This window comes from Zalophus californianus, chromosome 8 (assembly GCF_009762305.2).
Source record: "Zalophus californianus isolate mZalCal1 chromosome 8, mZalCal1.pri.v2, whole genome shotgun sequence".
NCBI lineage: Eukaryota > Metazoa > Chordata > Mammalia > Carnivora > Otariidae > Zalophus > Zalophus californianus.
The window spans coordinates 38361223-38385272 of NC_045602.1; the positions used below are offsets into that span (position 1 = coordinate 38361223).

General features: G+C 53.3%; 1 protein-coding gene across 12 annotated transcripts in view; it reads right to left on the minus strand.

The window, feature by feature from the left end:
* The window catches only part of PAX8 (paired box 8), a 61699-nt gene that overhangs the window by 11815 nt on the left and 25834 nt on the right, over positions 1-24050 (minus strand). For 3 of the 12 annotated variants that reach the window (XR_003524656.2, XM_027622191.1, XM_027622187.1), the window contains exons 3-10: positions 17921-18086; positions 15795-15995; positions 14328-14416; positions 13932-14057; positions 13495-13682; positions 9278-9401; positions 8600-8806; positions 1859-1960 (exon numbers count right to left, since the gene is read on the minus strand). Coding sequence is in view for 11 of the 12 variants with exons in the window: in XM_027622191.1 (XP_027477992.1) it covers positions 1859-1960; positions 8600-8806; positions 9278-9401; positions 13495-13682; positions 13932-14057; positions 14328-14416; positions 15795-15995; positions 17921-18086 (1203 nt within the window). In the remaining variant the exon portion in view is untranslated. The remainder of the gene's footprint in view (positions 1-1858; positions 1961-8599; positions 8807-9277; positions 9402-13494; positions 13683-13931; positions 14058-14327; positions 14417-15794; positions 15996-17920; positions 18087-24050) is intronic. The other 9 variants (XM_027622193.1, XM_027622195.1, XM_027622192.1 and 6 more) reach the window with 7 other exon arrangements.

The window sequence follows — 24050 nt, forward strand, 5'->3', positions numbered from 1 at the left end:
GTTTATTAATTTTAATGGAAGGAATCTCCACTCAGCCCCCAGGAAGATTGTGGCTACTGGTAAGAGATGGACAAATCATATTTTACAGAAAAAGAATTCCTTAAGAATTCATTTGTACCATAGAGTCCCTAGGACCCAGACGATGCATTTAAATAGTATTGCATTTTCTGAAAACTGGTTTACAGATAACTTATTGGGGAGCCCGTGCACTGTGCAAGGCAAGGCCCACCACCCCTTTTGCAATTCCCTGGTAGTTGATGCTGTACTTGGGCTATTTTTTTTTTTTTTCTTTTCCACCACACTCACTCAGGATGAGCTCTTTCTGGAAACACCTGGGGGCCTTTGATGAGAGGCCCAAACCTTCCAGCTACCTCCCAGGTCAGACTCCAGGCCCCAGGACCCCCTTTGCCCTGGGCTTGGCCCCCGGGGAATGATTCATAATTAAGAGAAAAAAGCCCTCTGCTTTCTGTTTCCTCCTCCTCCTCTGAGCAGGCGGCCAGGGAAGGTGGAGAGGTTGGAAGGGGGATGGGAGAGCCGACTGGAGCCTGGGATTTTGATTGAGAGGCCCCATTATCCACACTCTTAAAAAAATAACCGAATCTTTTCCTTTTTTATCTTGACCAATCTCATTTCACGCTCCAGAAGAGGAAGGGAGGGAGGGAGGGAGTCCAGGGCCAGGAGGGAGAGAGGAGTCGGTATTCTGTATTTTCAACGCTGCATTAAGCACATCGCCACGGTAACCAGGCAGCAACAAGTGCTAGCTCAGCAGGTTCCCAGGGAGTGCAGATCCTCCTTCCCTCCCTCCTGTCTCCCTCCTCCCTCTCCTCCCTCTGCCCAGGAGAGACCAGCCCACCTGCCTCAGCGAGGGGGGGGGCGGTGGGGGGGGCAGAGTGGGTGGCTGTTGAAGAATAACCCTGGCCAGGGAGGGAGGGAAGCAGGCCTGGGTGGATGTGCTAAGTCTCTGGGGTCAGAGCCACAGAGGCTGGCATGGGCATCCCAGATGCCCTGATTCAGAGCCCGTTCCAGAAGCTCCGGGTCCTAGGGCCTCTTGAGGCAGTAGAAATGGCTCGATTCTGCCCTCTCCACCCTTGGGTCCTTCCTCTATGGTTCTTGAAAGAGTGAGTGCGACTCGCCCAAAGAAACTCCCCTTGTCCTCCTCCCTTGCCTAGACCTTGACACCCTGGGTCACTGTTGGGCAACGATCACGCTGGTAGATAAAGAAGCCCAAAGGACTGGCAGATAGGAATCCAGGACAGTTCCAGTGATGGTGGAGAAATCCTCCCAGCTCATCTCCCTGTAGTACCTTTGGAGTCCCTAGAACGTGGGTCCCACCCATGCAGTGTGGAGTGAGGGCGGGGTATAAAGGAAGGTATATGTCAACCATCTTCGTCATCATCATCACCAACACCATTCGTACTCAGATTTTATAGAAAGGGCATACAGGTTCATCAGAGGGAAATGACTGGGAGACCACGGATGGCTCGAGAGCCAGGTTGCTGTCTAGCTCACACGGTTCTGCAGACCCCTAGAGCACTCTCCATCAAGGCTGACTGAGTCAACGGAAGAAGTGGCAGAGCTTGGATTTGAACACTGGTCTGTCTCAGCCCTGCCCATTTCATCACGGGGAGTCTGGGAGCATGTGGGAAGAAGGAGGCTGAGCTGGGGGAGAGTTAAGGAGCCGGGACTGCAGCGACATCTTGGTTCAAGGCATTTACAAGATGTGCCCTTTGGTGGGTCCTTTGATGCCCTCTGGGAAGTCTGTGCATGGGACACACCCTACCTCTTGCCCCCTTTTGCTCCACCTTTGGCCAACACCTCCCGGTTGTAGGACTCCCCTCCTGCCCAGCCCCCTCCTTACCTGCCACCATGCCTGCGATGGCAGAAGAGGCATAGCTGCCCTGCCCACTGGTGGGGATGTGGGGTGGGTATCCGGGCAGCGTGGGTCCCACCATCTCTCTCCCTGGAAAAATACAGCAAGGAATCGCTAGTTAGGCCATCATGGGCTCCTGCACTTCCTGTCTTGCTTCCTTGAGGCTCAGCAAGTCTTTTCCTCATGCCATGGCCCCTCTCTCCAGAGCCATTCTCCAAACCCAAGTCCCCCCTCATCCCTCCTTCGAGTTCAAGCTCTCCCCTCCGTCTGGCCTTCCGCAGGACGCAGGCTCCACCATGCCGGGAGCACTGGCTAGTGCAGTCCTGCCCTGTGGCCCGTCCTCTGATGATTGCCCTTGTGTGAATCTTAACTCACCCATAAAAATGTCATGGTATTGGAGGGAGGCGGGGGCTATGTCTTCTGGGCCTTTGTTATCCCCCCAGCGTCCAGCACAGCAGTGGGTGCCGCTGCCCTAAGTAATACAATGCCCTAAGGGCCACTGGACTCAGACCTCATGGTCTCTCAGCCCCAGCTCTGAGGATCGAGAAAGAGGCCCTACAAAGGATGGCACAGGTGTGGCCTTTGGGCCACTACCTTTGACTAGCCTTTTTTGGACCTGCGGCAGACATTGCCAATCAATCACTGCACTGTTTTCCAGTGGGCCGGAAAGGGTGTTCCTCCTCCTCAACCCGGCCTTCCACGTGGGTACAACCTATCAGAGCTGTAAAGGACACAAAACCTAGGGGGCGATCCCTGACCTAGAAAGGAGATGTGGGCTGAGAGATATTTAGTGTTTACACATGAATATGAACCACACATCTGTCAACCCCATTCCTGAGGGAAAAACAAAACAAAACAAAACACATTTTCAGCAAAACAGACACCCATCTCTCTCTTAATAATTTGAGGGTAATGCCTTTGCCTTGGTGGCACTGAGGTAGCTCTGGAGAGACCTGATTTCCCTGGTCCCACCTCTTCCTTACACCTGGAAGTCGAGCTTTCCCGTTTTGGAGGCCCCATCTGACCGGGTGAGCTTCTTCAACAGCTGCCATGTCCTGCAGGCCCGGATCAGACTCTCCCTCACCCGAGGATTCTTGGCAATACATCCTGGTTTGCCTACCTCTGTCCAGGTTATGACCACAGTCCCAGCATATTTATTAATAATGTCCATTTCACTCTCAAATGCCCCCGTGTGAACGATGAATTACTCGGTCATCCCAGTTCTTGGTGATGTTTACAGGGTTTCTCAACTTCAGCACTATTGACATTTGGGCCCAGATAATTCTTTGTGTGGGGGCCATCCCGTGCACGGCAGGACATTCAGCAGCATCCCTGGTATCTACTCACTAGATGTCACTAACAGTTCTCACCCAGTGTGACAACCGTAAATATCTCCAAATATTGCCATATGTCCCCAGGGGGTAAAATCACCCTGGGTTGAGAATCACTATGTTTACTTATGACCATTTCTCCCCAAATGCCTCTGCCACCCTGGGGGCAGCTTCTTCTCCCAGGACTTACGTGGACTCCCTGTGAGCCTGTCAATCAACCTGCCAAGATCGTCCTCTCTACAGCCCTGCTTGTCAAACTTTTCTCCCTGAGGTTCCCCCTCAGGTCCCCCATGCTTCAAACTCTTCAGGGGGTGGCCAGGAATGATGAGAGGGAAGGTATGGCCCATGGAACCTTATGAGTTGTCAATACGTATCGGAGTGACTAATTCTTACCTCGATTTCTAGAGATTCCCTGAAGACAATTTGTGCATTCAGTAAAGATTTATTGAGTAAGTATGATGTCCTAGGCACTTTTCTGAGTACTAGGGATACAGCAGTGAGTAAGAATGCTAAATTAGCAAGGCCAGCCATTAAATCAAGATGGGGCATGAGTTGGGATGAGCATGTGGAGCCAAGCCTAGGGGTTAGCAAACAAGACCAGGCCTTCTGGGCTTCTGCCCTTTCTCTGGAGGGAAGGGTCTAGGAACCAGAGGACCTCAGTCCTTAGTCTGCTTCTACAGCTAATATTCTAAGTGCCCTCAGATCAGCTACCTATGTGTCCAAGCTTGTTTCTTCTTGGGCAAAATGGGAGAAAAACAGTAAGAGTAGCCTTATGCGCCTTATTACTATCGCTATGGTGTTACCAGCATAATTCAGAGCCAGGGTTTCATGCTACAGGTGGACATTGATCAGTGCAATGGACACCTTCTATAAATTGTTACATGTCATGGGAACCATTATAGAATAAATCCTATTTGAATGAGCCATCAGTGTTCATTATTTAAAACTATGTGAATGTTTTCATAAAAATAAACACCACCTCCTAATTTGTTTGACTTCTGGTACAATGTGCAGCTATGGTTGGTGCTGGACCAAACAGGGTGGAATCTACCAGAATTCTACAGGTGGGGGTTCAGTTCACTTGACCCAGGGTCCAAACAAAAGAGGAATTGGAAACCCAGGGGAGGCAAGGAAATTTTAGTATATTTAGAAGTAGAGGGAGGAATATGCAGGAGATATACCAAGGTAAAATCTGGTTTTCTTCAAAGAAGAGTGCAATACCATCAGCTATCAGATTCAGCCCCCTCGGCCCTCAGATGAAGCACCTGGCCAGGTACTGGAGCCTATGAGAGCAAGGGGTGACAGAAGCCTATGAGGGGCAGCGCGGGTACAGAGGATGGACAGCTGCATGCATAGGAGAGTGATGGAAGAGACTGGTGGCTAATTCAGGTCCAAAGCCTTCTCTCTTTCCTCTTTCTGCTTCCTCTGGGAAAGTGAGAGAGAGAGAGAGAGAGAAGACAGCTCTAGATCCAAGCCAGGCTGTGGCTGAGTGACAAACTATTTAATTGCTCTGAATCACATCTTCCCGTCTGTCTCACGAAGAGCTAGGTTAAATTAGAGATTGCAAATTAGGTTCAGCTTACCACTTAATTCTTTCATAGGGGCTCCAGGTACACTATGTGGAGCAGGATTCTGAGGCTGCATCTGTGTCTACCATGACTGGGGCTGGAGGCGAGGAGGTTAAGCCTTGGCTCTCAGGCCACCTCTCTGCTGGAGCTGGCCTAGGTACTCTCCAGGGCTCCTGTGGTCCCACGTTCCCCCTTTCCCCCACCTGCATCTGTCCCTTTCCATCACCTGACCCTGCTGCTTCTTGAGCTTTACAGCTCAGTGGGCCAAGCACCGGGGCATGTGCTCCCCTGAAGCCACAATTTAATTTAGTCACAGTTGCCCTGTCGGAGCCCATCCCATGAAACTAGCCCCTAGACTGCTCTTAGAAATAAATTCATCAGCCTCATTTCCTTAAATTCTGAGAGTTTTAATCTTCATCTCTCCTTGGTCACCAAGTTTTCTCCCAGTGAGGCAGAGGTTTCTGAATTAAAGAACACCCCAAAGGTTTCCATGAAAGCTGGCCCTCCTGGAAAGCCGAGGAAGACTTTCTACAGGATGGCTCTCACCCAGGCTGTGGCACCTTAAACTCCCCTGTCAATCCCTCAAAACTCTGCTTTGGTTCCTTAAATAAGTGGTTTCTTCCAAAAAGACGAGAACCTTGCAACCTTCTCAGAAATGAAACCACAGAAGCCATGAGGTAGATGCGCTCCAACGTGGCCTAACCGTGACCTTTAACTGACTTACTTATTTTTAAGGCTCTTCATCATGAGTTTCTTTGATTTGTAACTCCCCAGCACTCAAATATACTTCCAACATGGCCCTATTTTTCAGAAGGTGATGTAGACACAGATCCATGATGGCTGGCTGTGAAGGGGTTCTATAAGAAAACACGAGCACCCCAGAAATATTGATAAATGTTCTAAATATTGGTAGCATCCCTTGGAGGAATTCAGAAGGTAGAGGTGATTTCAGACAATTTTATTTGCCCACTTTGATGCCTGCCCTCTACGTGACCCCTTTTCAATTCCTTATCTTGTTCTGATAGCAAAGAAAATTTATAGCAATCCAGAAATCTCTTTGGCAGGACTAAATATAATTTCGCACAAAAGAATGGAGGCGGGTAATGGACTCTTTGATGATAAAACCAAACTCAGAGCTTTCTGATCAACTGAGCTGGAATCAGCCCCAGAGCAGCCAGGACAGGGATGGCCTCAATATCCCTCTTACAAGTGCGCTGGGACCCAGACTGGGGCATCTGAAGGGAAACAGCAGGAATATTAGGGGCAAGCCTATTGTTCCCCAAACTCCGATGCTTCATTTTTGGCTGATTAGGGAGAAGCGGAGACCCAGAAGGACAGTCACCCTGAAAATTGCACTATCAGAGCCCCTGGGCAAGGAGAGGAAGCGATCCCAGGGGAAGATGGTGATGCAGCAGGGAGGGTCTTAGGAAACCACTCAGAGGAGGCGAGCCAGGAGGGCCGAGCTGAATCTGGAATGAACACTCACCTGGTCCTGCCTCCTCCTCTTGTCTGCAGCACTACCTCAGAACAATTTAGTCTTGGCTACTTTCTCTCTCTTCCAGGTTCACCTCTTCCTCCCTTGGATAGATTTCTAGCCCCCTAAACTCTTGAGATCCTTCCTCCCAACCTTTCTTCTCCCTGGATCTCCTCCCAGCCCGCTCACCATGGCTCAGCCACATGGTAGGCACTTAGGTCCATTCTTGACCAGAGGCTGCAGGTGGATAGTCTTCAAGGAGCTCCAGGCCTACACCCTGGGCTCTGCATGGACACCAGCCATCGGGTACCTTGTGCCGGAGCCACAGAGCTGCCTCAGCTCTGTGAACTGCAGCCCTGACTTGCTTCCTGCTCTTGGTAACCAGCCTGGACCCAGTCCTTCCAAGTCTGGGCATCTCTTGCTTTTTGCAGAGCCCCCGCCTCAGGTGCCCCATATTTGGCCCCTGGGCTGGGCATTGCAGCCCCCCACTGGCTTTCACAGGGGCCACACTCTGCACCCTGGCATCTGTTGCAGCTTCCTTACCCCATGCGAGTAAGTATGCTTCCTACCACTATCCAAGACCGCTTGCCACGGCCATCTGCCCTTCCCTCTCCACTCCACAGGGCCTGCCAAGTCTCTGGGCAGCTCACACAGTAACCAAAGTACTGCTCCCCATCATCACAAGCTTTGCCCACACCTCACCCCTTGCCTGCCTTATTGTAGCCCTCCTGGTCGGGCATTCACACCAAGCAGGCAGCCTCACCCAGTGATCGGGCCTCTCCACCCCGCAGTGGATTTGAATCCCTTTACTCCCTGGCTCCCCTCCCTCCCCCCCATCCCATTTTCTCTGGCTGACATCATTCCACTCAGCTCGCAGATTTTTCTCCTTTAATCACTTTGGTCAAAACAAATGACCCATCTCCGCTGACTTCACCCGCTTTTGAAATTTTGAACTCTGAGTCAACGTTAGCTTCCTTGCTCCACACCCCGAAACACTGCCTCTCTGCCCACACGCTGGACTTCCTTTGTTAACCCTTTACCTCTGTGCCCACCTCTTCCAAGAGGACCTCCCACATTAGATGTGGGGATGCACAGAGAATAAAAATCCCAGGTGCCTGCCAGACAGAAAATATACGGTCAGTTATAAGACAGGGTCTGTGAACTTGAATAAGACAACCCTGTGGTCCCTCTGGGCAGGTAGAGGTCTTGTTCTTCTGGTTTGGTGGTTTTCAAGTCCAGGGGCTTTTAGGGGGCAGAGTCCCGACTTCAAACAGCGTAGCTCTTCATTTGTCTGGTCTGGATACCTGGCTTCTATAAAAGCTGTCATTTCAAGAGAGTGTTTTGAGGCCCAGCAAGTTGAAAACCACTGGTCCAGAAGGGCTGGCTTACTTCTGGCTTCCTCCATGGGTTTTAAGTTCAATGCCTTGGGCCCACATCTGAAATAGTCCCATTTCTGAGGAAGCCTGTCAGATATCTGAAGAGGATTATGGGTCTCTGCTCCCTTTGCTCACTCCACTTAAGGCCTTCTGCCCAAGCTAGACACCCTGACTCTTTTGGCTGCTGCCCAGGTTCTTGCTGGATGGGCTGATGTCCTTCTGCCAGGAAGACCCAGTTTGATTTGTAATTCGGGGTGCATGCAGGCTGAGCCCTCACTCTGCCAGACACCACATGCCTATTCAGGGACCTTGACCAGGCCCTTCTCCTTCCCAGGCCTGTTTCCCATCAGTATAAGGAGAGATTTGCTCTAGATGCCCCGGAGTGCTTCCAGCTTTAAATGTTTTGAGGCCAATGAGGTTCCTGATGGGAGGTCCCCTTGTTCTCCATCTCTCCAGTTGGTGAGTTACTCTGCTTCAGTGTTTTCCAAGGGTGACCTTGTTAAGCTGGGTACAAGGAGAGCTACACTATGGAGACCCAATGGGGACGGACCCTGTTTTCTTTAGAAATTTGATCCAGAAATTAGCTACAGAAGCCAACGACTTTTTGCCCTCCAAAGTTCTTTTTTATTTCTCACCCAGACCAAGGGCTCACTGCTTTATACTGCCCAGCTCCTGACCTCAAGGTCCCTGCTGGTCCATGGGGCTTTGGGGCAAGGTTCTAGAAATCAGCCAGGCACCCCTCTTACAAGCATCCCCAGAGTGCCTGCCCCTCCCACGGCCTGACTTTGCCGGCACGGACGGAGCACCACATCTCGGCACGTCCAAAAGTTGCAGGAAGATGGAGGGAACAGAGTGATGGTGAACAGGACTGAGGGCCAGAGGGGGGGCTGGTCCCCAAAGCAGGGGGCTGGTGGCCGGCCCTGAGGACCCCCCCCCCCTCCCGCCCCCCGCGAGAGCTGCCCGGGACCTCCCTGTCGTACCTGAGAGGAGCGCCTGGCCCGTGAACTGCCCGTACACGGAGGCAGCATGGGGAAAGGCATTGAAGGGCGGGACCGAGGCACCGGCTGGGACCCCGGAGCCGACTTGCTGCAGATCCAAAAAGGCGGAGCTAGATAAAGAGGAAGGGGTGGAGCTAGAACTGGACACCTCGGGGGTTTCCTGCTTTATGGCGAAGGGTGAATGAGGATCTGCCGGAGGGAGGGAGACAACAAGGAGAGAGGGGTGTGAGATGATGGGGTGGGCACATGCACGAACCCAGCCATGAGATGTGGGGGTGGAGTGCGGGCGGGGCGCTGGGGCAGGCGGCTCCTCTCTGAGTCTGGGGGCAGCGGGAGGGGCTGCGCGGGGTCCTCAGGGTGAGTGAGGGAGGGGGCGAGAGAAGCTCTGCCTCCCTGCTGTGCCTCTGCGCCTGTGGAAGGACAGTGTGTGCCCTCTCCCCTGCTCCGCGGCGTTGGGGGAGCGAGGAGGCGCCCAGGAGGCCCTGGGCTACTACAAGGCGGGACCCTCTGGACCCACCTGGAGGCCTAACCGGCACAGCCCACCTCTCCTCTGCAGGCCCCGGGCCCTAGGCCCCTCTTCCTCAGGGCCAGCCACGCCCTGCCTTCCAGCCCCTCTGTGCAGCTGGGGCCACGTGGCCCAGGACATTCCAGGCATCGTACCTGCCACCACTGGGTAGGTCTGGTGAGTCGAGAGGTTGCGCCCCAAGGGTGTGTTGGAAGGGGTCAGGGTGGCCTTGCCGTCGTCCAGGGCGGCGCTGTTGAGCAAGGGCAGCGGGTAGAGGCCCTGGGGAACAAAGAGAAGTCAGCGCACAGAGGCCCTTGGCAGCAGGCCTCACTAGGGACCCTGAGGCCTAATCTCTGCAGAAGTGCTCCCTTCTTCACTGTCCCCTTCTTTCCACTCATTCTGGACTCCACTTAGCCTGTTTAATGGGTTCTTATGTTTCTTATTCTCCGACTCCACTCGCAGCCCCATCCCTGGCTCACAGCTTCCCCTCCTGCAGCCCTGGGATTCCAAAGCTGGCTGGTGGCCTGAGGGCTTGGCTGCGTGGCCACCTCCTTCCTTGTCTCCCCACATGGTCTGGACCCACAGGACACGGGGCGGGAGCAGTCTGCCTCGGGCGCGGTTCTAAGTGCTTCACTCGATTCATTAGTTTATTCCTCTCCAGATAGGAAGCACAGCCACAGGGAGGCCACGAAACCCGGCATGTTCCCCTATGGGGCAGAGGCAGGATTGAAACCCAAGGGGTCCGGCTGTCATGTCCATGCTCCCAAATGCTGCGCTAAACTGGATGACGTCATGACCATGTCCGTTTGCAAAGAGCTCACATGAGAGCTTTGCCCATGTTATCCTGTCTGTTGACCCCCAACAGCCCTGTGACGTGGGCAAGCGATGTTGTGTCTGTTTTATATGTGGAGAGCCTGAAGCCCAGAGGGGCCAGTCCCCAGACAAGAATGACACAGGTACTAAACCGCCCCCGGTGCTCTTTCCTTCAGGGAAGCGGCAGACGTGCCCCCCACGCCCACCGGAATAGGGGGCTGTCTTCTTTTTCTCCTCTATATCCAAGTCAATATAAATTCACTGCTTCCGCTGGAAGGTGATTCTTGGGGTTAATTTTGTTAAGGGAAAAAAAAAAAAAACTCGATCAAGTACCTGCGGGGTTTTCTTTCTCCCTTGTTCAGTTACGGGCAAGCGCGCACTACCCCTCCCCGTGACTCCCTCCCTCGAGGGGACAAGACAGCACACGCAAGCACACACCTGTCCCCCACGAGTGAGTCACACACGTCACAAATACACTCTTGTGTGCAACAGTACAATCAAGGAATGCTCCGTGGTTACATAACAGCTCCACTAAAGGCAATCACTTCCAAGGATTTCCGTGGAGCCGGTTTTTCCAAGGGGCCCCGGCGCTTTCTGGTTGCCTGCCAGGCACTTTTGGAAGCTGCAGGCAATTCTAGAGGCCACCAGGGCGTCGTTATCATGTAGCCGAGATTACTGACTAAATGGTGCTCTGGTTCCATGCTTTCCGAGGGGGGCTTGCTTTAAGGCGGGGTGGAGCTGCTTAGAGCCAGGCTTAATGAAACTGAGCAAAATACCTAATTTCTAGAGTGTAAGAAAAGTTTTAAAATGCCTTATGGATGTGTTGATTTGATAACAGATACCTACTCAAAATCCCATAGCTTTCCCAAATCCAGACAATTCAGTGGGGGGAAAAAAAATCCCCCAATCCTCCCAAAGTCCCCAGTCATCCCAGTGATGGCTGGATTTCTTCCCGGCATTGAACTTGAATTGGGGTGCAGAGTGGCATAATGCTCTAGCACGAGGGCCAGTTTGAGGCCTGGGTCTGCAGTGAACAGCCACGTAGCTGTGGGCTCCTCGACCCCTCTGAGCCATGACTTTCTCATCCTTATAACAGGAAGAATAGAATCTGCGTCACCAGGCTGATGTAAGGATTACCTGAGATTTTTTTTATACATACATTCAGTGCTTAGCCCAGAATGCCCAATACGTTGCTCTAATAGGTATTATTATTTGTGAATTCTGTGAAGAGTCATAAGCTGCAAAATTCTCGGTCTGTGTCATAATATTCACATTCTGCTGATCTGTTCTTGTTGCACTTGTAAAATAGAGGACAAAGAACCTCACTGTGACTCCTAACTGTGCCTGGTGGTGAAATAGCAACCAAGAGTGAGGCCACATGGTGTTTCCGTTGAATGCTTTCCCCCTTGTTGATCTTACAGGAAAGATGACTGTGCCATCCCCGATCCTCAAGTCGGGTGTGCGGACCTGTGATTCTCTCTCTCGGCACCCCAGGCCAGAGGGCCTTCCTGGGCCCAGGCGAGAGCACGCAGTGTCCTTCGATGGCACAGTCCGAGTCACCAAGGGCAGGAAAGGCAGGGGCTCAGACCTAAGGAGCCCTCGGCACAGGCTGGATGCTCACCACCCAGCCGGGTGAATGAATGAGCAAGTAGAAGATTGACTGTGGGAGGAATGAATCATGGATGGACACTGCTGAGCCTCAGCTTGCTTATCTACAGGACAAGAGGTTGGAGCAGTTCCATGGTTTTCCAAACTCTGTTTCTCCAGCCTTCGAGTAAGAACTGACATAGAAGCATTGTATCTAGAAACAGGGCACCAGCGGGCCAGTCTGAATGAAACCAGGGCCGGCAGACCTGAGCTCCGCAACCGTTCGCTCCCCCAGGCTCTGACCACCCTCCCAGGCCCTGGGTTATCTCAACACAAATGCAAAGACTGGTCTCCGTGGTCCCCGAGGTCCCTGTGGCTCTAAGACTCTCTAAGACCACAATTCCCAGGCGCATGGGCCAGCTTGGTGCTGGTCTCGGTCTCCTTGTCATCATCAGGCAGGGCCCGCTGGGGGCTCAGCCATGGATCCAGGAGGTGGCCCTCAGACCCAGCGGGTGCCCAGCATCTCAGCAGCAGGGTTTCTGCAGGACAGCGGGTGCTTGCACACAGAGCGGGCTCCCTGTGAGCGAGCCCACAGCTGCAGCCATGTGCTGACTCTCGGATGAGCACCCGGGTCCTCTCCCCAGGTCTGCTGACGGCCAGCTTTCTCTGCACCCCCTCGTGGTGGCCGCAGCCCAGGCTGATAAAATCGCTGACGCAGATTGCCTGCCCAGCTGCAGCGCTGGCGTGGGCCCAGCAGCCCAGACGGTGCCTGGCGACAGTTCAGCTGCTTACTGGCATCGTCCACATTGTCCTGCTCAGACTTTCAAAGCGTAAGGCTTGCCTCACTCCTGGATCAAATGACAGCGTGAGCAAAGTGGGGTGAGTGGACCCACCCTAAGGGAATTCCTCAACTGGTGGACCTGGGGAGGGGGGATGGGGGATGGAAGCCGCGGCTACTGGGGACAGATGCACATGAACGAAGGGACCAGTGGTCCTGGAAGTTCTGTCAGAGTTGCGGAGTCTCTGCTGGGCTCGGGGTTGGGGTGGGGGGAGACCAGTGACATCTCTCTTAGCTTTTCCTAGAAGCTGACCCACTGTAAACCATTTCACCCATCCAGAGCACTAGAAATAAAAACTCCCCTGTAACTTGCAAATTATTGTTCTGGATTTCTCAGCTCACTCACCAATACACCTTTACTGAGTATCTATTCTAAGAGAGGCACCTTGTTGGTGCCAGAGATTAAAAAAAAAAGATGCTTCAAGATGCTGCCCTGCCTTATGAAACCCACTGCCTACACCCCTGCCCACTGGACAATTACGGTATGCCGTGAGAAGTTACTGGAGTGGTGTGCTGGATGGGCGGAAGCACAGATGAGGGAGAGATGAAGCATGTCTGGGGGCAGGGCGTGATTCATGGGTAAGTGATGCTTGAGCTGAGTCATAACGGCCAAGCGGTACTTTTCCAGGCAGAAAGGTGGAAGGCAAGGTGCTCTGCGGGGCGTGCATGCAGTGTGCCAGTGCAGAGGGGTGTGAACGAGAATGACATGCTCGTGAGCGTGAGTAATGCAGATCAACGGTGTGCAGGTGTGAGTGGCCAGAGGTAGGCCGGAGGTGCTGGTCGAGGTCATGGTGTAAGGCTTTGAGCAGCCGCTTCAGAGCTGTGGGACCTGACCCTGCGGTCTGGGAAAGCCCCAGAGGACAGAGGGATGGCATGGCCTGGGTGTGGTGCTCTTCCAGAAAGGGTGGAGCTCAGAGGCTAAGGGTGACGGAAGGCAAGAGGGCTTGGGGGAGGAGAAAGGTGCCCGCATCTGGTAAAAGAAAGTCTGTGTCGACTTGGAGCTGCATGAAGCATGCACCCTGAGCCCACTGGCAAAACTTCTAGTTGCTTTGGTGGCAAGACTGCAGGCTGACTAGGAGTCTTCCAGAGACTGTGCTTTGCTGGGCCCCTGCCTGCCACTGCTCCGGGGCTCACCTGGCTGCTCACCTGCTCGCCTTTGGTGTGGCTGGGGGAGGCATAGGCCTCCGGGTAGTGCTGCCTCTCGAATGGGCACTCGAGCGGCTCAAGGTGGTGCTGGCTGAAGGCGTCCGTGCGCAGGTGCTTGCGGGGCCCGCTGCTGCTGCCCTGGGAGTCGATGCTCAGCCGGCAGCTGTCCTGGTCACCTGGCATCCCCAGGCGGGGAGAAAGCTTTCAGGAGACCCATCTACCCATGCCCCAGGCCAGGGTGGAGGGGCCGACTCGGGCTGCAGAGGGACAGGAAGGATCCGGCTCCAGGCCGGGGGACTGTGGCCAGCTTAGGGCAGGCCATGTGCTGTAGGCACCTGCAAAGTCCAGAGCCACCAGTCCCCTTGGAGCCTGAGCAGACTGCCCTCCTGCACCCCCAACCTGCCCTCTGGTTCCCCAACACTCACTGTCGTCCATTTTCCTCTTGCTGTCGCTGCCAGGCTGAGCGATCCCCAGGAGCCCGTTGATGGAGTAGGTGGAGCCCAGAGAGTCTGACTGGGGTGACTCTGGGGGCGTTACAGCTGAGCTGGGGACTGCGGTGGGATGAGAGGGAGAGGGTCGGCATGTGCAGGGGACACCCCTCAGAGCCCACTAGCAGGAGGGTATCTTGGAGTCGAGGCTGCCTGAAGTGTTGCCACCCCTAAGTATGTCAGTGCATCTTTCCTGGGACCCAGCAAGGCTTTGTCCCTGTGGAAGGGCTCAGTCCACGCTGGGGGTGTGTCTTTGTGGGCGTGTGTGTGACTACGGGTTTGCAGGTGGGTGTGCGTGTGCGAGGGTGAGCATGCCAGCACGTCAGCACTCACTCAGCGTATGTCCTGGGCTCAGGGACTTGGTGGCCACGCAGCTGTCCATGGGGAGGTTGAACGGTTGCTGTACTTTGGTCCGGATGATTCTGTAAGGAAGACGAGAAAGGCTATTAGAGAGAAGAGGAGGAAATAGGACTCACGCGGCCCCGGATCCTGTGCCTTTTTGAGAGCTCACTTGGGTATCTCAGAGGCACCTCGAGTACAACCTGTCTGAAATCAAACCCCTGACCTCACTCCTCACACCTGGTCCTTCCCAGTGTTCTGTTTCATGATCAGTTCCACTGGTCACTCAAGGTGGAAATATAGGTGGAGCTTTACATCTGCCTCCCTCCCTCCTCTATTAAAGCCATCATGAGGTTCTGTGGGTTTGACCTTGTAAACCTCTCCAGCATCGACTGACTCCTCTCTGCATGTCACTGTCAGCAACATAATGCAGGCCATCACCAGCTCTCTCCCCTCACTCCTGGGGATCACTCACTGGCCCACCCCTATCTGCTCTTGACCCTTTCTAATCTCTTCTCCCTATTGTAACCACAGTGGACTTTTTGAAATGCAAGTCAGCCTCCTGCTTACAGTCTGCCAAGTTTCTTATAGGTCACAGGTAAGAATATGTGACATGGCCACCAGCCTCTAAAGGGCAGTTTTTGCTGACATTTCCACCTCAGCCTACCTCGTGCTCCCCTTCTATCTGCTGGCTTTCTTTCAGCTTCTTGTCTAAGATCTGTGAGCCACAGGGCCTTTGCATATGCTGCCTCCAAGCTCCTTTGGCTCCCCTTTTCACCTAGTTAACTCTTATTCATTGTTTCTTACTCAGGAACATCTTTTCGTTCCTTCCTAAACCAAGCACCCTATGCTAACTCACATACCTCATGTTCCTCTCCTTAGGAGGACTTAGAGCTGCATTTTTACAATTGTGTGTGTGGGCACTTGATTAGTACTTGATTAGTGTCTCTCTTCTCACTAGACTATAAGCTCCACAAGGACAAGGATTGTGTGTTCCCAGGGCCTAGCACATTATGAGTGAATTACGTATACAGGAATGAATGAGTAAGTAAATGATTGATCGAGGCTGTGAGTGAATAATTGAAAAACCAAACAATTGAGTGAATGCTTGAATGAGGGCCAGGTTAGGGGTCGTGTGGCCCAGGAAAGGGTCACTTCGAGATTCTTTTATTGAATGAAAGAGGATATAGCATGTGCGGAAGGAAACTGGCGAAGTACAACCCGGGGTGGGGTGGGGTGGGGTGGTGGGGGAGGGAATGTCACAGAGCAGTGGGGAGGTGTGATACCTGCCCCACGGCGCCTGGGGTCTTCCTGCTTAATTCTTCAGCAGGAGTCCCCTTCCTAGGCTCTGTTCCACCCAAGCCAGGCCCTTCTTTGGATCTCCGTCATGGTTCCCCCAAAGCCCAGGTGCCCTGCCCCCCGCGCCCCCCCCCCCCACGCCGGCTGCTGAGTCCCTCTCACCTGTTGATGGAGCTGACACTGGGCACAGTGTCATTGTCACAGACACCCTCCGCCAGGAGCCGGTCTCGGATCTCCCAGGCAAACATGGTGGGGTTCTGCCGCTTATAGTCTCCAATCTTCTCCACCACCTTGGGGGTGGCCACCTTGGGCTTGGAGCCCCCTATCACTCCAGGCCGGATGCTGCCGGTCTCGTAGTACCTACTCCAATAGAGAACCCCAAAGAATTACCCAATAAGCAGGTGGGGTCTTCGGGCAGGGACTTAGCCAGAGACTCTTGTTCCTCTCCAAGGCTTCAGGGGGTAAAATGCACCCCCAGGGCTGCCCTCAGACACTTGATGTTCCTGGCACTGTCTGCTTCCCTTGCATGAGTAAGTTTATGCTGCTGCCAAACCAGAGCCCTCTGCTAAAGACTTCACCCTGGACACCTGGCTTCCTCTCTCTTTCCCTCCTGCCAGTCTCCTGCGTCTGAGCTCCCGCCAGAGCCAACTTCGGCACACAAACGATTTCCCTTCTTAGAAAGGAGGTTTTGCTGCGCATGCTCTGTGCGTACGTATAGGTTCACAGTGGTGGGTTTCTCGACGCAGCTTTCCGGGGTTAAATCTTGACTCACCGTTCTTGGCCATCCTGGCTCTACCCCTCCCCAGGAAGCTAGTTTGGATGGTTGGGCCCTCTGCTCTGTCTTACTGCTTCACCTTTGCTCCCCTACCTTCTCCCCCAGCCCCCACCTCCCGGCTGGCCACTGGTTTTCTACCAGATTACATGGTTCAGGTGGAAGCTATTCTTCCTGGACTCTGGAATGCCAGCCTGGCCTGGATCCCTGGCCATGTCCGGCCCCTTAAGCCAAGCCTGCTGTCTCAGGCTGTCCACTTTTCCTCTCCCCCGAGCCCCCAGCCAGCTGCTTTGGTAGATCCTTGACTTATGTCAGGATAGTTTTCCCCTCTTTGGGTGGAAACTCTCTGGTCTCCTCTACCATAGAGTAAAGTCTGGTTCTTTAAAACTCTGCTTGTCTGTCATAACCATCCCAGGCTCAGCTCTCGGGGACACTGCAGCCCATCTTGGGAGCCCCTCTCCTGACCCGAACCAGGGAGTGCCCTTGCCATTGGCAACTTTAGTCAGGAAGCCAGGACTCTCCGCAGTTCAGCTACAGTCAGGTCCCTTTGCCTCGTTAAACCAGAACTCCTGCTGAACCCACCTGTGAGCTGGGTGAGGGAGGCAGGTGCACTGAGCCGATGCAAAGCCCCAAGTCCCCCAGGGCAGGGGCATTTGGAGAGTGGCTCTCCAGACTACGCTGTGTCAGCCCAGACACAGGGCTTTGCTGCCTCTGGTCCTTCCTGAACCTTTGAGTCAGTGGTCCTCAACTCTGGCTACAGAAAATTGGAATCCCTTGAAGGAGACTTAACACTATACAAAAACTTGAGCCCGTTCTCCTAAAGTTCTGCTTTAGTGGGTGTGGGCTGGGGCCTAGACATAATTTTTTTTTTTTAATTAAGTTTCCCTAAGTGACTCTAATGTGCAACCAGAGTGATGAACCACTGCTCTGGAGTTGAGTGTTCATGACTGGTACATGGTCATCTCCTAAAAATCACAGCACCCAGGCCTGGCTCCCAGAGGGGATGCTGTGATTTATATGTAGGTCTGGACCAGGCCTTAGGGATCTACATCTCGTCAAGGAACCCTGGTGCTTCCGTGGCAGGTGCTCTGGGAATTAAGAGTTTGAGAAGCACACTCAGACATCCCTCATGCGGGGGGTGAGACTGCAGGAGCCACCTCTGATCCTGTGTCCTCTCCCTAGTGGCTCCATTTCCCGTGGTCTCAGCCAGGGTGGGGGTGGGGTGCTTTGGGGAAGATTCTTCTGCTTTAGGAGTAGAGAAGCCCCTAAAAATGAGAGATGGGGCAAAGGAGAAAAGCGAGAGGCAGAAAGGAAAGGAAGGAGAAATGGACGGAGAAGGAAGCAAGGACAGGAAAGTAACAGAAGAGCAGCGGGCGGGGAGGCCGGGAAGCACCACCCGGATGGAAGCTGGACATCGGAACGACCGAGTGCCCCGGGGGCAGGGGTGTGGCTGCCAGGTGGGCCGCTCCAGGCAAGCCCTGCAGGGAAGGTGGCACGTGGTGAATTTCGTGCTTACCTGCCAAGGATCTTGCTGACACAGCCATGGCTGACTCGGAGCTGGCGGGAGATGTCACAGGGCCGCACGCCCTGGTGGGCCAGGTCCACGATGCGTTGACGCACCACTTCAGGCAGGGGTCTGCCGTTCACAAAGGCCCCGCCCAGCTGGTTCAGCCCTCCGTGGCCTAAGAAGACAGTAGTCCCAGGAACAGCTATCAGGGCCGGGCAGGGCCGGGGGGTGGGAATTAGCCCTTGAGTGTGGGTGCGTTGTGCATGCGCGACCGTGTGCGTGTGAACTCTCACCATCGTGCCCTCTGGTGCTCCTGCTGATGGACCGCCTCCTCTCCCCCACTGCAGAAGGAGGCTAGCTCCCGTTGGGGAGGGTCACATATGATGCCAGAGGGACACACTGCAATCTGGGGACCGCTTGGGCCTGCTCAGTTTCCTCTCAGACCTTCAGCCCTTCACTCTGAATAACAACTAACTCCCCACCTTCTTCCCTCCCTCCAAAAAGTATATAAAGAGCTGGAGATGCAGGGCCTTCCCACTCTGATGCTGAGCTGTGTGATGCTGGTGAATGTCCCCTCTCCTCTCTGGCTCTCCTTTCCTTATCTATAGAACGAGGGCATAGACTACACCCGCGGTCTTTATGTTTGTCTTTGTCTTTCTTCTTAACACAGAGCCAGATTTTATCAGCACAAGTGCATTGAGAAACACAAATACAAACAAACAAAAGCAGAGCTTCTGTGGTCGAGCTGAGGCAGAGTGGGCCCAGGCCTTGTCTGTGGGCTCCCAGCGCAAGTGATCCCATGGCTTCTTCTCTCTCTGACAGGCCAGAGCACTACAAGGGCGGGCAGAGATCTCCCCGGCACGCGTTCGCAGGGGTTCCAGGGACATGACATGGCGGGCTGCAGGCTGTTGTGCAGAACGTGGACGTGCCGTGGATGTGTGGGCATGTTCCTTAGCGGCCTTGCTGCCTTGCCTTCTGCCCTCTGGCCCCAGCCTGTGTTTCATTCTGAGCCCATCTACCTAGTCAAGCATATATGTACTGAGTGCCTACCATGTGCCAGGCACTCTACCAGGTCCTGCAGGTGCCCAGGTGAATAAGGCGGGTGTGATCTCTGTTCTTGTCTCATGGGTTTACTAAAGTGAGGGCCCAGACCAACAAACAGCCAATCACCTGACCACGTGACCACTGCTGGGGCCAGGGCCAAGTAGGGAGTTATGGGGACCACTGGAGGGGACCAAGCCCAGGCTTGGGGGACTCTAGAAGGGTTCCTGGAGAAGTCTACGCTTTGACTGAAGGTAGAGAGGTGCTCACCAAGGGAAGGAGGGAAGGGAGAAAACTGTTCCAGGCAGTGGGAACAGCATGTGCAAAGGCTTAGAGGCAAGAAGGTACTTGTCTGTTAGATTTACCAACCTTCTCAAATCTTGCAAATCTCGAGACCCAGGCTGGGCTCATTCTGGGGCTAAGATCGCCCTTTTGTTGATGAAGAAACTGGGGCTTGGAGGGTGTGAGTGACCTGCTTTCCATGACTTATGTGACTCAGCCTGTGTGAGGCGCCACCAAGGCTCTGGCCAAGGATTAAGGCTTCCATCAGTGCTTCTTGGGTTGAACCCTGTTCTATGGCCAGAACCAACCCTGGAACCTTGGCCCTGCAGCCTGTGCTGAAGGTGCCATGATGTGGGCATGAAGGACACCTTTTCATACGAGGGCGTGATTTGGTGATCTGGCTGGGATGGTAGAGCTCCAGGGGTGGGAGTCAGGGGGAAGGGGCAGGCGAGGAGGAAGAGCCAGCCCCAAGCCTTCTGTGTGAGCCCATTAAGGACTATTTATGGCCGAGGGTGGGAAGTGCCTCTACTGGGCACACAGTGCCCATTACTGCCCACGGACTTAGCACATTCAGAACTGCCTTGCCATGTCTCCTCGGGGGCCCAAGCCGGCTTCGGCAGAACAGTCAATTTCTCTTAAAAGAAAAAAAGAGGCTATGAGTCTCTGGCCTGGGCACTAAGTCAGGAGGAACAAGCCTGCTGGCCAAATACCCAGCAGGAGGGACACAGTGATCCATCTCTCTGCTGGAGGCAATTGGGTGAGCGTGGACACAATTTCCACTGTCCCATACTGCTTGTCCCAGGGACTGCTTTTCCACAAGGGCTGGGAGGACATCCCAGATAACCCACTTCTGAATCCCTTCCACTGGCTTCTCACGGCCATAGGCCATCCTTGGAGAATGGCTAAGCCATTTGACCCTCACTCCATCCTCGTGGTCTTTTGGCTCTTTGGGTCCAGACAATGAACACAAGGGGGCGCCAGACAGCCACCCAAACGCAGACAAGACCTTGAGACTGTCCAGCTTTGTCCCCATTTTCCAGAACTTAGGCTGCCACCTCAACCACCAAGGCTCAGGTGTTTGTGCTAGGACCTCTATATCTGGAAGCAAGGTTTCCTACAGGCGGAGTTCTTCACCCCTAGAAAGGTAGCAGGTTTAAAAAACCAAGCACCATTTTTGGGGTGACCTGAATTGGGTATTGTGCCTTAAAAAACAAACAACAACAAAAAACCAACCCTGTCTGTCTCTCTATTGAAAAAGCTATGTGGGCTATTGTCCTAAATCTTCCTGAAGGACTGATCAGGATCCTTAGAGACCCAAGCCCTCAAGAACCCTCCTTGAAACCTTATTTATTAGATCATCCAGCATCAGTGGGAAGGGAAAGGGGTAGTCATACCTCTGGCCCTTAAACTATAAATTATCTAGTGCTTTATTTTATTTTACTGGCTTTGAATGACTTTGTGTTGCTGTACAAAGAGCATTGGGCCAGATTCCTGCATTGACTCTACCTGTTTTAATTTTATCATTTGAGAAAGTGGGTTTTTTTTTTCCAGCCTCACTGTTCCCATCCATTGAATGGGACTTCTTGCTGTGTCTGCTGCTGACCCTATAACAACTGCTATAAGAAGATGGGGAAATGGGGATGTAGGAGTGTTTGGTTTGCTGAAAATTTTGATTTTGTGCAAAATTCTTCTAATTTTTAATATTTACACGGTTGAATGTTATGACCCCAAGCTTGGCCTTAGGGCTGGAACAGTGGTTCTCAAACTTGAGCATGCATCGGAATCACTTGGGGGGCTTGTTAAATCATAGGCTGATGAGCTCAATGCCCTGAGTGTCTGAATCAGCAGGTCTGGGATGGAACCAAGAATTTGTTTCTAGGAAGTTCCCAGATGCCACTTGTCTGGGGCCACATGGCGCAAACTACTGGTTTAGGCTGGGCGATGGCTGGTAAAGAAAATCAAGAGAGGAACTAAATACTTGTACCCCTACCACCTCGGCCCCGCCAGCTTTAAAGAATAATAATTCATACTGTTTTTATATCATAGTTTTCATTTCTTCGTGTACGAAGTGCCTACCATGAAGGTGCAAAGCACTGAGGAAACCATCTTGAAAAGGACAAGGAACTGGCCCTCAAGGAACTTACAATCTTCGGGGGATCCAATCACATATATTGGGAATCACCATGCTAAGGGAGAAGTTTCTTAAGAGAGATTAAGTTCAGGTGCTGGGGGAGTCCATAAGTGGTCAGTTGGAGGTTGCAGGGAGGGATGACTAGGAGGTAACCAGGTGAAGAAGTTTCCAGAGGAAAATAAATCCATGCACAAGGTCTTGGTGCTTTCAGGATATTGGAAGACACTTACTGTGGTGTAGGACAGGCAGGCAGCAGAGTCTGGAAAGAGCCTGCTGGCTGAAGATGGCGATGGCCCCCATGGTTTGAGGTTTTGAGCTGAGTCCCTGTAATGGAAGGACTTTTGTCCTTCCTGTGTCCGGTGTGGGGGAGTTGGACTCCTTTGGGTGACTCACCACCAAATGCCCAGAGGTGGGTGCAGCCTTCCTTCCTGCACCGGGAAGGGCTGGGCCACCCACTGTGCTGACCACCTTTCCATGCAGCTGTGGACAGGGTGGGCTTTGAGGCCGGAAGCCAGGAATGAGTGGGAGCCCCTGGTTGGGCTAGGAGGAAGATGTGAACCAGAAAGAGGTTTGAAGCTTCCTAAGCAAAGGCCCTTTGCATGGTCTGGAGCATCGTGGGTGGGGAGTGGTGGGCATGGAAGAGGAAGACAAGCCTGTCTGGCTGGACACGAGCAGGTTCTGAGTGTGAAGGCCCTCAGACAAAGGGATGCCAACTTTCCCAGGGCCAGAGAGGACTATTCTACAGTGAGGGGTCTGGAAGCCTGCAAAGCCCCAGCTGAACAGAGATGTATACTATGGAGAAGTGACCGTGTAGGGAGGAGTTAGGGCTTTCTTTGGTCATTTCTTCACCCCTTACAGAGCTCTGAGGAGCAGGAATGGTAGAAGGAAAAGAGAGGCTCATCACACAAAACTCCTGTTACAGGCACCAATCCCACACCCTTAAGGCACACGGAGCGTTTTCCCGGGCCCCCCTAGTCCTCTATACAAGTCTCCATCATGGCATTGATTACGTTAATCGATCTCTTTGTTTATTCTCTTTAAGGGCAGAGGCCCTGTCTTTGTCTACCTGGCACCTGTCACAAAAGTCTAATTAATGCTTATATACATGTGACAGAAAAGTGCTTTCCAAATGTGAGGGGCCGGTGTGCAGCCACTGTGCAGACTCCCCACGGTGGGATCCCTAAGTGGCCGACTCCAGTACTTTCCTCTTTCTTCCTGTTTCGTTCCTCACGCCTTTGCCCAGTCCCAGAGTGACACACTGGTTCAGTGGGTTGTTCTGGGAAAATTTCTCCTTAACTACCTGGGGTTTTTGCTTTAGCTCCAAAGGGTGGCAAGGTGGCAGGACTATCACGGGAGGGGCGGTGGCTGCCTTGAGATGTCCTTTAGATCACACGGTGCCTACTCCCCTTCCACAAAGGAATGGCCTTGCTGGCGTGAAGCAGGCTCTGACATACTTAGCCTGGTGGCATTGTCATCGCCCCTCGCCCCTCCGCATGCTCGCTCGCAGGCCGATGGTCTCCCACTGTAACCTCCCAGCTGCTCCCCTTGGCCCGGTGCCTTTCCGGAATAAAGGCCAGGGTCTCTGCCTCATACCACTCCTAGAGAAAATGTCCCAGGACCACGGAAACCTAGCGTTCCAACCTCTCGTTCCATCTCCCACCGCAAGCGTGCACACTGGATGGCGCCAGCATCCATGGCTATGGGTTACCTAGGCACCTAGGCCTTGCTCTGGCACAAAAGGGGCTGGCACTAGGAGAAGGAACATTCCGCATCTGCCTTCAGCCCCGACCTGCTGCATGGCCTTGGTATCTGGGCCTTGTACCTCTGCTCCCCAGGCTAACTGGAGCCAAGAGACAGTAGCTGGCTAAAGCTGTGGCTTATGCCTCTCCTTCATTTCATATTGACCCCATCACCCTTCTACCTGTTCTGGAACGCTACTCCACAAATTATCCTCATATTTCTTTTATGTTATTTACCTCTCCCTTTCTACTAGGTCTTCCCCCTGGGCCTACAAACACAATGAAATTCATCTATGCTGCCTCCCCACCCCTGCCCCCTCCCCCCAATATTCTCCCCTGGACTGTGAACTTTTTTCTTACTATTGTTTTAGACCAGATTTCTCAAGAAGTAGTCATACTTGCTGTTCCCATTGCTTTCATTCCCTTCCTGGCTGCTCATTGGTTACCCTGCCGTGTGCCTCGGGCTGAGCATGTACTCAGACACTCGGTACTGGGTAGAAGGGGCGTGGTGTGAGTGTTACATTTTCCTCCTTGAGGACGTTTCTGTGACAATGTTGTCTCCTGGTTCCTCATACCTTCAGACCTGCTTTTGTTTCTCTTTACTGGGGTTCTCCTCCCTCCTTTGTTCAATTAGATGTGTCTATTTTTCAGGCTTTTCCTAAACCCCAGTGCTGCGCCCACTCTAGACGGTCGTCTTTGGCGATCACCCCCGCTCCCAGTGTTTTCCCTACTACCCATGCACTGATGGCCCTGTAGGCATCCCCGGGATCTCCAGCCCAGAGCTGTCCCCCTACGTTTATGTTCAGTTTCCTGTTGGAAATATCCTGTTGGGTGATGAGGAGTCTCCTTGCTAGTGCTGTCTTGGTTGGGAACATCACGAGCTGCCGCACAAGCAGAGAACCTGCCCTACGGCATCACCTCGTGCCACCTTGCACCACACCGCCCT